Below are 12,607 nucleotides of genomic sequence, written 5' to 3'. Positions count from 1 at the left end.
GAGAGGAAGGGGATAAATTGATCAAGAGACTTGGCATACATGGGGTTGGGAAGCATGGCGGGCGGAGCTCATCTGGGTTAAACTGGAGGACTGGGAGAGGAAGGTTGAGGAAGATGAGGCCAGAGAGGCAGATGGCCAGCGGCAGTTGAATGCCAACCTGAAGACTGGATGTCCCTCTGCAGCTGACGCTTAAGCAGAGTTTCTGTGCTGTTTTCTTGAAACGCATTTCCTTTGGACCCAGATATTTTCAGGATAATCCTCCTCTAGTCACAGTCGCCTCCCTTGGAAAACGTAACTCTCTTCCGCATCTACTGTGTCACTTTGTAATGAAACGGCTGTCAGAGGAAATTCAGAGTTGCTGCAGATGTTTTATTGAGCAGGTTTGTGGCCTGGCTCAGCAAGCTCTGGGGCGGAGTCACGAAAAGTGTCAGTTTACTGCACAAGCTGGGACCCTGCAAGGGGTCTCACTTAGAGTTTACGGTGTTCGTTTCATTTGGGCCAAGTGTCTGTTGGAGAATGAAGACACGGACGTTTATTTGGCAACAGGTACCAGCCCGGCTTATCTTACGAGCAGCCCAAATGCTGTCCTGAAAAAGAAGCGCTGGGATCATGTGCCAGCGCGGCCTCGAAAAGCGAGTCCCAAGTCACCATGCTGCAGGGGCAGGGTTTCAGCCTGCGGATTCTCTTCAGCCCCTCAGCTCTGCCTACGCAACAGTCATCTTCTCTCGTGAGCTTTCTGGTGGGCTTCCTCGGTAAGTCCGCCGTGCCGCGCACAGAGCACAGGCCCCCAGGGGTGTGTAGCTGGAGCAGGTATGTGGACGCGGACAAAAGGCCTTACCTTGCCTTAGACTAAGTTTGCCGCTGCCCTGGGCCCTGAAGGTTCTGCCCAATGGATCACTGGTAGTTGAGAGCATGTATTAGTGGGATAGATTTATCATGTAATTGGAGAAGAAAGGAAGACATTCCCTAGGGTGTGAGTGGCAGCTGTACAAAGCTGGTACATCTCAGTGGCCGTCCGGGGGTCCCAGGAACACCTGCCAGTAACACACTGGGACGCAGTAGAGAAAGTCTTGTTTGCTCACCTGCCGTTATGTCATGGGTGATATTTTCAGCAACATTTACCAAGCACTGGCAACGTGCCAAGAGCTCTGCTGGGCACCTGGGACAGCAGGAAGAATGACCCCTGCTCTCGGGGGGCTGAAAGGAACAGGATTATTGGCGGCAAGCTGAGGGAAGTATAGACTTCTCCAGAGCACAGAGGAGGGACGTGATGGTCAGAGATAGGGTGGGCGCGTGGTGACATCACCTTCTGAAATAGGGGGAAAAGACACAGATCATGTATTATTTGTTTGCATTAACAATCACTGTTTACAACCGTGGACAGTGGACAGACCTGCCATCTCCCATTTGAGAACAGAGAAATCTCCAGCCCAGACAGCATCCCATCAACCCATGTGATACAGTCAGAGGATGTCACGAAGGGGGACCCAGAGGACGCATGGGGAGGGGGAGCAAGATGGTAGTCCCAGGAGGGGAGGAGGAGACCGTCAGGAGGAAGCGAGTGGAGGTTAAGTCAGTGGGATCAGCCATGTCTTCCCCTAATGGAAATGAAGAATCTTAGTATTTGGCAAAGTAGATCCGGAAAGAACTTGATATCTTATCAAAATAGACGGCTTGAGCTGAGGGAATGAGTGACGTGCGCGTGCTGATTTTGTTTTCCATACGTGTCACCTTTACAGCATTTCTGGTTCTGGGTCTGAGCATCCTGACCACTTACGGAGTCCACGCTATTGCCCGGCTGGAGGCGTGGAGTCTCGCTCTCCTTGTGCTCTTCCTCGTTCTCTGCATCGTCGTCGTGCTCACCATTTGGAGGCAGCCCCAGAATCAGCAAAAAGTAGCCTTCATGGTACGAATTGTGAACATTAGAGATCCTAAATATTTCGCACATTTTCTCTTATGGGTTAGTTTTATAAGTTTAAAAAAAGTCACTTCTGATGAAGTTAACCAGGGAACTAGAGTGTCACGATTCTTGGAGATGATACTTTTTGTCATAAGTATTCTCCCTACGTGGCTTTTCAAAACCCTGAATATGCTCCTATCACATTATTATGTATAATAGTAAACAGATTTCTTGTCAAGTAATCTATGGAATCAAGGAATAAAGAAATTTTATTTTAGAGATTCGGTACTCTCTCAAGAAGATTATTCCCACTAAAAGCCCTTCTGCTATAATTGTCCTGTTGGATTTGAACTAAGAGCAGGTTTGGGCTTGAAGAGAGCTTCCTGGAAGGATCCCTCTGAGATGCCAAATGTATCCAGACTTCCAGAGGCATGCCTGCTGATATCTGAACTAAACCAGTAAACCCTAAACTGAACCAAACCCTAAAACCCATTGCATCTTGGTGATGATGTAGATGTTAGCAGGCTGGATAAATCCCTGTTGCTCTGGGCTGCACGTAAATAGTGTAAAATGGGACGTTGCCTTTAGTATACTCTACAGGAATGATTTTTCTCCAGGTTGTTCTTTCTGTAAGAATACAAGCTTACTGACACAGTGTGAAAGTACACATGTCAAGTTAGTGTTGACACAGTTTGGGGAATGTGCTTTCCAAATCTGAGTCTAGTTAAGAAGATATTTTTCCCCCTTAGGTTCCATTCTTACCATTCTTGCCAGCCTTCAGCATCCTGGTGAACATTTACTTGATGGTCCAATTGAGTGCAGACACATGGATCCGATTTAGCATTTGGATGGCACTTGGTAGGTCTTTTAATGTTTTAGCTTTCTGAACCTTGGCTCTGTTTCTCCAGTTTTCATGCTCTGTGATTAGACAGATTCATCCCCTCCCCCTTCCTGGAAATAAAGGGTTTTGTTGTTTGTTTGTTTGTGTTTTTCAGTTTCTTCCTTTCCCAATTTTAGATCATCAGCATGCTTACTTTTCCAAATATTTTCAGATACCTTTTTTTTTTTAATTTTTTTTTAATGTTTATTTTTATTTTGGGGAGAGACAGAGACAGAATGCGAGTGGGTTAGGGGCAGAGAGAGAGGGAGACACAGAATCCGAAGCAGGCTCCAGGCTCTGAGCTGTCAGCACAGAGCCCGATGTGAGGCTCGAACTCACGAGCTGTGAGATCATGACCTGAGCCGAAGTCGGACACTCAACCGACTGAGCCACCCAGGCGCCCCCCTTTTTTTTTAAATTACATTTTCACAGTAACTCTGTAGAATCTGTAAATTCTGCTTTCTCCAATTAATGGGTGAGAAAAAAAAGAAGCCCCAAAAAGTCCAGGGATCAAATTTGTGAATGGCATTGTTAAGACTTTGATTCCAAAGCCCGTTCTTGTCAGTGTATACCAGTAGACTTCTGAAGATATTTGGGGTTTTGTTTTGTTTTGTTTTTTGATTTTTTAAAATGTTTATTTATTTTTGAGAGAGAGCATGAGTGAGAGGGGGCAGAGAGAAGACACAGAACTCAAAGCAGGCTCCAGGCTTCACGCTGTCAGCACAGAGCCTGAGGCGGGGCTTGAACCAACAAACTGTGAGATCATGACCTGAGCTAAAGTCAGATGCTTAACCGACCGAGCCACCCAGGTGCCCCTGAAGACATTTTGAGTGAGCTGATAGCAAGAAATTTCTGTTACCTAAAGTTCTTACTGTTTGAACCTTGGGATTTAGCATTAAATGACATCAGTATGCTTATTTATATCTATACTATACTGTTTTTCATTATGATTTCTTTCCTATGTGAAAAATTGAGTTATAAAATAAAAGTTTGCATTTGTTGTAACTAAAGCCCTGAGCACTTGTCTTAAAAATGTGAGGAGAGGGGCGCCTGGATGGCTCAATCAGTCGACCGACCGACTCCTGCTCAGGTCGTGATCTCACAGTTGGCGAGTTCGAGCCCCACATCTGGCTGGGTGCATTCAGCACAGAGCCCTCTTCAGATCCTCTGTCTCCCTCCCTCTCTCTACTCCTCCCCTGGTGCTGCTGTCTCTGTCAAACACAGATAAACATTTTTAAAGAAAATGTGAGGAGAAATGTCTGTAAGGTGAAGCAGAGAGAAACAAGAGCTAAATCTGCATTGTTTGGGTTGCCCGAGCGGTTGAAGAATGTGTTTTTTGTCAGTCTTCCCATTGGCTTAGCAAGAATGAACCTGATTCACTCTTGTGTATGTAATTGTTTGCTTTGGCTAGAAATTAACTTCATTTCAGTTTCAAGCCACCAACCCACTTGAGTTGATGGGAGATCTGACCTCTGTCAGTTTTGCTCATCTCCCCACACCCACACTAGGGCTTTGCCCATACTTTGGGGACCTCACACTGTGCCAGGGAACGGGGGTGCTGGTGCCTCGGGTCACAGGTTATCCATTCACACAGGTTACAACCAGCTTGTCCTCTCTTCCTATCACTGTGGCCACTTCTGGTAGGTGCTTCTGTTGCTTCAGGGCCAGGATCCTGACAGGAATCCCCTGCCGGTCAGCCCCACCCTCAGGGATGTAGCAACACAGCCATTCCTTTGGGGTCCTGTGTACATGCTGCCAGGGAGCGGAGCCCAAAACCCCCAGGGCACAGGACTCTAGAACTCTCTCCCTTCCTCTGAGCCCAGAAGAATCTCTTTGAAATCTGGCAGAGAACTTCAGCATGCTTCCTACCTTTCCATGAGCCCTTGCTTCTTTCCTCAAACATAGTCCACTCTAGTTTAATGTACTTGATCTTAGTTAAGAGCATCGACTATGGAGCCAGATTCTCTGTGTTTGAATCTACATCTGCCATTTATTCACTGTGTGGCCGAGGCCAAGTTACCTCTCTGCTTTTGTGCCTGTTTCTTTGTAAAATGGTGATCATAAAAAAGATAAATAAATAAATAAAAAATAAAATGGTGATCATAGTACCTTTATGTGAGGACAGGGAGGGCTGGGTCTTTAAACCATTGAGGTATGAGAGGAAGTAGAATCATTCGTCAACATACCTGCCAAAATGCTAATTGGTAGCCTGCTTCCTGTTATTTTAGACGGGAAGATTATTTTTTTTTAATTTTTTTATTTTTTAACGTTTAGTTATTTTTGAGACAAAGAGAGACAGAGCATGAACAGGGGAGGGGCAGAGAGAGAGGGAGACACAGAATCGGAAGCAGGCTCCAGGCTCTGAGCCATCAGCCCAGAGCCCGATGCGGGACTCGAACTCACAGACTGCGAGATCGACCTGAGCTGAAGTCTGACGCTTAACCGACTGAGCCACCCAGGCGCCCCTAGATGGGAAGATTATAATGCATTTCACATCAACCCCAAACTCTCAACCAATGTTTAAATATATAACTCAAAGCAAAATGCCTACATGTAAGTAATAAACTATCTAGTGGGGATACTTAAAACCTTTGCTTCTAATTCCCAGCCAGCGTAGCTGTTAATAACTAGTTGCTTTGTACATGATTGTTTGGCCTCTCCTGGTGACAGTAACATGTTTACACATGCCCCCTTTGTTTACATAGGGCATGCTTTCCAAAATATCTCACTGTGAGTCTGACACCCCACCACTTGTGTTTGGGATGTCATTTGAGATCTTACCCCCCCCCCCATATCCTTTTGTTTAGAGTTTAGTATTGAGTTTTGAGAAAATCAGTGTATTTTTTTTGACCTAGATGTCTGAAAACACTTATTGAGAGAAACATAAGTTCTATAAAGATTGGGTGTTAACAATGGACAAACACATTGTGCTGAGAAAGCATCCATCAGGGACCTTCTGCAGGGGAATCCTCTTGCCTTGTGTTCTAAAATAGACCAGAAAGAGAAGGCAGAAAACTCTATTAAGTTCTATATTAAATTTCCCATGTTCAAACTGTCATTTTCTGATATACTTAAAACATTGATTTTTTTTTTCTTTTCCCTCCAAAAGGTTTCCTGATCTACTTCGCTTATGGCATTAGACACAGCCTGGAGGGTAATCCAAGAGATGAAGAAGATGAAGAAGAGACTTACTCAGACAACATTCATGCAACAACAGAAGAAAAATCTGCCATTCAAGCCAATGACCATCACCAAAGAAACCTGAGTTTGCCTTTCATATTCCACGAAAAGATAAGCGAATGCTAACGCTTAAGGAGCTGAGTTGGGCCACAGTCTTAACATACCTATCCTCCGTGGAGTAAACCGTGACAGGGTGTCAGCATCGCGCTAGGTTGCTGTGGGTTTGCTGCAAACATAGTTCACCCTAACTTATGCTTACCTGAACAGCACCTCCTCAGATGGTGAATTATGTACCTGGGGAGACCTCCCAAGCCCTCTCCTCAGTGGCGAATACCCCCCAAATAGCAGGAGCGTGTGTGTGTGTGTGTGTGTGTGTGTGTGTGTGTGTGTGTGTTGGGGTATATGAATGTGGAAAGTTGGTTGTGTTTTACTACTACCATATTACATTTTTCCGGTGTTGTCATTAATTGGTGGCTTATAGCACATGCTGAAATGGAGGCAATCACTGAATAGAAGTGTTTTGTATGTGCCTGTTGCGTTTGGGGAAATACCTGTTGCTTTTCCTTATTAGGTGTCATTAATGTCAATTAGAACATGCTAAAAATGCACTTACCCATCTTGGTGTCTGTCATTGGTCAGGAGCAAGAGGAGGGGATAAGAAGTGAGCCTTTTCTATAACTTATAAATGCCAGCAGTGGGTTTAGTAGAGATTTTTATTCTATGAAGGATGGCACTTTGCCCAAACTTCAGCCGCCACGGGGATTTGTACCTGCAATATACCACATGGGGCAAAAGTGGTGTTCCGTGTCACCCAATGGGGCCTCTTTCAACCGCTGTCTTTTTTAAGAGATGTGCTCTTTACATATGAAGACTTCACCTCCTGTGAGTGCTGTATATCCCTCAGTCCAGTCAGGGATTTGAGACCAGTATGTGTGATCTATATGGGGCCCTTTATGCTAGAAAGTGAAGCTGGTCCCCATGGCTGGAAAGCTTGCGTGAGTGGCAGTGATGAGGGTATATTTGAAAATCAGAGTTAGACATAAGCTTAGAAAAGTAGACACTGAGCATCCTTGTGTTTAAAGTCACTTAAAATAAGCCAGTAGAATCTTCTAGGTCACACAGTTGGTAGAACGATTCATACTTTTTTCTATTACTTAATAACTAATCACAGTTCAGTTTTTCTAAACCTCCTCAGGTACAGATTTCACTCCTTTGTTTCTATTATTTTGTCTTGTCCTAGACATGAGGGGCTACAGTAGCAAATTATGTCTTTATTACGTGCCAAAGAGGAGAACTGAAGGGATACGAGAAGAAAAAATTGCCCTGTTTTGAGTTTAAAGTGCCTATTCAGATATTAAATTGCATTTGACCGAGTTTGAGGGGTTTGGATCTAATTTGCCTTTGTTGTTTCATTTGGAAACATTGAAGGATGTTTTTCTTCCCCCAATCCCATAAATTGTTTGGCACTTTTTATCTCATTTATTTTTAATTGACCACACTAAATCTATTAATAAAAACTCTAGTAACCCAACAGTGTTTGGGGAATAAAATATTTTAGTTAAATACGTGATTTTTAAAACCTCCAACTGAAAAAATGTAACCTAATTAAATTAAAGCTATATAAACACAGTAACATTTATATAAGTAAATGATTTGTTTTTACATGTGAGATTCTCTAATTACTATATTTTACTGGATAGCGTTCTCTAGTAGTGGACTGTTTATCTGCAGTGTGCTTTGCTTCTAATGAATTGTTTTTCTTACAAATAATTACATGGTTTACTAGGTGAGGCTAGAGGCTAAAAACTTATATATATGGGTTACATTCCCAGGATAAATGTTATCAAGCACACCAGTTGACCAGCTTAATCGAAAGGCAAGGAAAACATTTGTTTTCTGACAGCACTTCCAAGAGATTAGTTATTTCACTGATACCATTAAAAAGCAAGTTGTGATTGTTTTGTTGAACCAAGAGTTTATTGTGAGTAAATATCAGGTAAACAGGTAGAAAGCCTGGGTTTCTGGCTGCTATTGTTGAAGCATCCCTGACCTAGAATTCAGTCCTGACATTCCACAGTTTCCAGGCTGCACAGGGTAAAATCTGAAGCCCAGAATTCTCTTTTAAGCATGTTTTTCTAGAGAGGAAGAGTTGGATATGCAAGGGGTAAAATATTTCTGTAAGGACTTTAGGTATGATCACAAGTCCTTGCTGTTAGAGTAATACACTGAGAACACCCTTTTATTCTATAATCAATCTAGAATAGGCCCTTAACACAGGGAACATAAGGAATTTCCTACATAAATATTTAGGTCTTTTACTGTAACAAAAGAAATTTATTTAGAATGTGATAGGCAGCTAAAACTATTATGCCCACTGTGTTCAATTAGGAGAAGAATTTAGTTAAAAATTATTTTTCCACATTAAAACACTTTGCAAACACAAGTATCTATGAAAAGATGCTTCGTTGGTGACTGTGCTTTTTTTCTGTGAAGACTCAAATATGTATGAGTCATATCCCTGTATGAGTGTGTGTATATATATATGTATATGTCTGTGTATTTCAAATAGTGTATAAGTCGGTTGGGTTTATGATGGGCTTTGGAAACAATACCATTATATGGATTTAAAAAAAAAACCCAATTGATGTGGAGAAAAAATAATGTTTTTTATTGATAGGTATGCTTATACAAAATTTTTAGGTTTTAAACTATTTTGCAATATACAGCAATTTTATATGTATGATATTTTCTATAGATTCTTTAAGAAAGATATATTTATAATGTAATATGGAATCAGTAAACTCTATTATAACAGGTGCTTTATAATCTGAAATGGAGTAGGGGTAGGAGCTATTAGGGTATTTCTGTTTACTTGTTTCTGTGGCCCCTTTTCTGACATCTCTGTCTTGCTCTGTGTTTATTAGTAAAAGCCCGTACTACTGGCTCTTTTACCAGCCTCCCGTATCTACATCTGAATTCATAACCTTAAGAACAAAATATTGCTTTTACTTTCTTAGGATTACCAAAATGTTTTATATAGATTTGACTAGTAGTCAGTCACACTTATACAAACTCCTCTCCAGGAATGAAAAAATACATACCACACAATCTCTTAATTGTGACTGAGTAAAAACAGTTTAAATTACTTTTCTTTCCTGCACTAGGAAATATGCTGTCTTAACATTTTCAGTGAGAAACTTATAATAACACCATTATTTTAAGCTCTTGAGAAAAGGGAAAAGATGACTTATGAATAACCATATAAAGGCAATATGCCTACCCTCTATTTAAAAAGGTAGCTATACAAATCCAAGTTTAGAACCTATTTATGAGAAAACTTATGTTAGAACTTTTGATCAATACCGAGATACAGATTATTGCTTACCGACATTTTCCCCAGAGATAAACATCAAGAAAACTTCCTAAGACCAAAAACATCTTTTGGGATATATACATTAGAGGAAAAACTAACCTTGATATATGTAAAACTTTACTGTTACCATCCATAGTTAATAGAAAGTATCTGTTTGAGAATTATTTTCTTTTAAAATCCAAAAGCCTGTCTTTCAATTTTACGAATAAAGGATTTTAAACTTTTTTTTTTTTAATTTTAGAAACTAGCCAGCTTATTTGCTAAGTCCTGGTGGTTGTTAACCATATTTTGAATCAGAGTCTGTATTTACTGAGTTATTTTCTAAATTAATGGGAATGCTTAGCAGGGGGAATGAGGAGGTTTATTGCCCTGCAATACTGATAATGCCAGAGGAGTATATTACTCTTCTTTCTTTGTAAATCAGGGCATATTCTGAGATGACAAACCACGTGATAACGTGCCAAGATTCCAACTCTGCCTCGTGATGTGGCTGCCTGATTTCCTCCTGATGCCCTTCAAGCAACTGCTACTTAACACACAAACTACAGTTTGCACAGCATTTTAAAGGATTGGGTTTAGAGTGTATATCACAGCGTATTAAAATCCACATGATTAGTGTGAATGGGGGGGGGGGCAGGGAGAGGGGATTAACTTTTTTTTTTTTTTTGCTAGTGCCAAAATACTGCCTTCTCTGTACATTTTCTGCTTACAGTCTCTGACATGTCCTAAAATATCAAGGGGAAAAAAGTACCAAAGTTCAAGTAGTAAATAATGCCAGGACAGGTCATTTTTCAGTCATGTAGATTTGCAGATAAGGTTGCTTAGCTTTGTTGTTTAGCTGAGATTTTTTTTTTTTTCTCTTTGTATAATTATATTTAAACATTTTTAAATGGATTTCTGGTTTCTGGATTTTGAGAGGCCTGCTCTGTTTTTGTGGTTGTTGGTTTTTGTAACATTCATTATTGTTTGTATGTACACAGTTTAGTCTCACTGATTTCAGACGTGTCTTGTGATGGCTCGAGTCTCGTGACAGCCTTGTTGAGAGTAGTACTTAGCTCTTCTTCACCCTGGCTGAAGCCGCTGCCATTATCTGGCCCTAAAGACCCTTTGCTGGCCACTGGTGCCCCATGGGGATCATGACCAGGAGCCTGGGCTGGATCTAGAGTCAGGCAGCCCGTAGAGCGTAAGCATCTAGAGCTAGCCTTGTTGGGTGGGGTCTTGGGATGATAGGGTGGGATACGAAGTGAAAGCCTTCATATGAAAGTAAGGAGTGTGGGGTCCAAATATCCCATCAACACATCACGTAAATGATAGGGACTAAGGAAGGTCTGTGACTCATAGGAAGGATGGCTGCTTCCTGAAACTGGTCCCATGGGGTCGGGCCCACTACAGTCCCCGTACTGCACGGACAGCCTTGAGGTGGAAAGTGCATGGGCCCAGGCTCAGCTGGTACTTCCAACAGGGTGGGTTTCACTGGCCCAGGCCCGGGTAGGGGGCCTTTCGTCTTTGGTGTCCACTAGGCTGCCCCATTGTTTTATTGCTCTATTTTGTTGTCATTGTACTTAACAGAAACTGTTGATAGGGCCCAAAACCCTACAGAAATTCTATGTCTGTAAAAAACCAACAGGTTCACAGGACTTGTCTGATCTGAATGTAAAGACTTTCTGTTGAGTAGGTAATTTCAAATTTAAATGTTTTAAATGATAATCAGAGTTCCTTTTTACTTATAACATTAGATTATGTTTTAGAAGTGTAATAAATAAAAACTATTGCTGCTTTACCACTGTAAAATATGCTTTCTAATGTGACCATGTACTTTTTAAATAAATTGTAATATGACTTATGATAATATAATATGCATATGTATCACACACCCCAAAAGCATACATGTCACACACTTATCTAATGTAACCTTTTTTTTTTTTTTAATTTGGGAACTTTTAAAACTCAGAAATATGGTGCAATCTAAATTGAAATGATTTTATTGTCAAGAATACTCACCTGGCAGCCTGAGGACTACCCAGTCCTGTAAGATAAAAGACATGTTTTCACAAAGCCTCAGTCCTCCTGGCACGTTCTAAAAAATAGCACTGGGTCCTAAAGCATGCCGTCCCAGGACCAAAGAGCTGAGATCTTACCACTTCAACTGCCGGTCTTTTCATTGCTTTTATCTGTAAGAAACTCCTTTCTCAATGTTCTCCTCAGCAAATCATAGCCTTTAATAATTGGCAATCAGTTATGTACAACTAACAAATTTTTTACAATATAGTAAAGCATTCTTACCAACTTCAACCCTCTGGGAGAAAGGATTCAAAGAGCGTTCTGGACATGGCTCAAAGTTATTTAAAATTGCAAATCTCTTGAATTAATTAATTTTGAAATGTCTTTGTGTATATACTTAATTCCCACTGATTTTACTAAATTGGAGGGAACGCCATATTGAAGTAAGAAAACAGTAGTTATCACTTTAGCCAGCATGGAAAACCAAGCTGAAACAGAAAAGTATTTGCCAAGTAGAAGCCTAAAACCTAATTTATCTAATTGTTGGCTATTAGGATTGTTACTAGGTTTTGATGACCCACATCTGCCCTGGTACCATATGGTCACATGCAGGCAGTAATCCGCCAGGAACTGTGTCTGGGCTGTGGGTCCAGCCAGGAACCCTTGGCGGTAAGAATGCCATCTCCTTTGTGTTCTTTAAAGAAGGCCACGGGTAGCCTTCCTTTTCAGGCAAAGGGCCCAAAGCCCATGGATTGCTAAGAGATTGTACTGAGAAATCCCTATCTCTGTGGAAAAAATGATTCATTTCATCCCATAAAATATCTCCAAAAAAAAATCCCAAAGACATACAAAAATAACCTATTATCACGTTATCTCAGCTTGTTTAGAGTAGGTCAAAAAAGAGATGAAACTGTCCAGAAAGAAACTCAGCTCCATACTGATCTACTTACTTGAACTTTTCTAGTCAAAGCTAAGTAAAGAATCCTTGCTCTCTCCTAAAAATGGAGCAGCCACCATGAAGAGGAAAACAAGATCAGCTATTCTGCCCAGGAGTACTCTATAGCCCAAGGTGGGCCTGTATCTCCATGATGATGGGGAACAAGCTTGTTTCTGGGCTCTGAGTCCCTTAACCCACAAGTACCATACCATTGTTGTGATTCATTTCTGGGCTCCCCAGTCGCTGAGTCTCCAGGTCTCCCCAGTCTTCCCCTATCTGTGCACTGATGCCTGCCATTTCTTCAAGCAAGGGCCAAGGGTTTCACTGCCCTGGTAG

At 41.5% G+C, this 12,607-nt stretch overlaps 1 protein-coding gene across 2 annotated transcripts in view; it reads left to right on the top strand.

Moving 5' to 3' along the window:
- SLC7A2 (solute carrier family 7 member 2) overlaps window positions 1-11,176 on the top strand; it is a 74,133-nt gene extending 62,957 nt beyond the window's left edge. For both annotated transcript variants that reach the window (XM_042983045.1, XM_042983044.1), the window contains exons 9-12: window positions 547-752; window positions 1,740-1,906; window positions 2,650-2,758; window positions 5,890-11,176. In XM_042983045.1, coding sequence (XP_042838979.1) covers window positions 547-752; window positions 1,740-1,906; window positions 2,650-2,758; window positions 5,890-6,086 — 679 coding nt within the window. In that variant the 3' untranslated portion in view covers window positions 6,087-11,176. The remainder of the gene's footprint in view (window positions 1-546; window positions 753-1,739; window positions 1,907-2,649; window positions 2,759-5,889) is intronic.
- Window positions 11,177-12,607: the final 1,431 nt, after the last annotated feature.

Source organism: Panthera tigris, chromosome B1, assembly GCF_018350195.1.
Source record: "Panthera tigris isolate Pti1 chromosome B1, P.tigris_Pti1_mat1.1, whole genome shotgun sequence".
Classification (NCBI taxonomy): Eukaryota; Metazoa; Chordata; class Mammalia; order Carnivora; family Felidae; genus Panthera; species Panthera tigris.
Note: the sequence above shows the minus strand (reverse complement) of the source record. Positions and strands in the feature narration are given on the sequence as shown.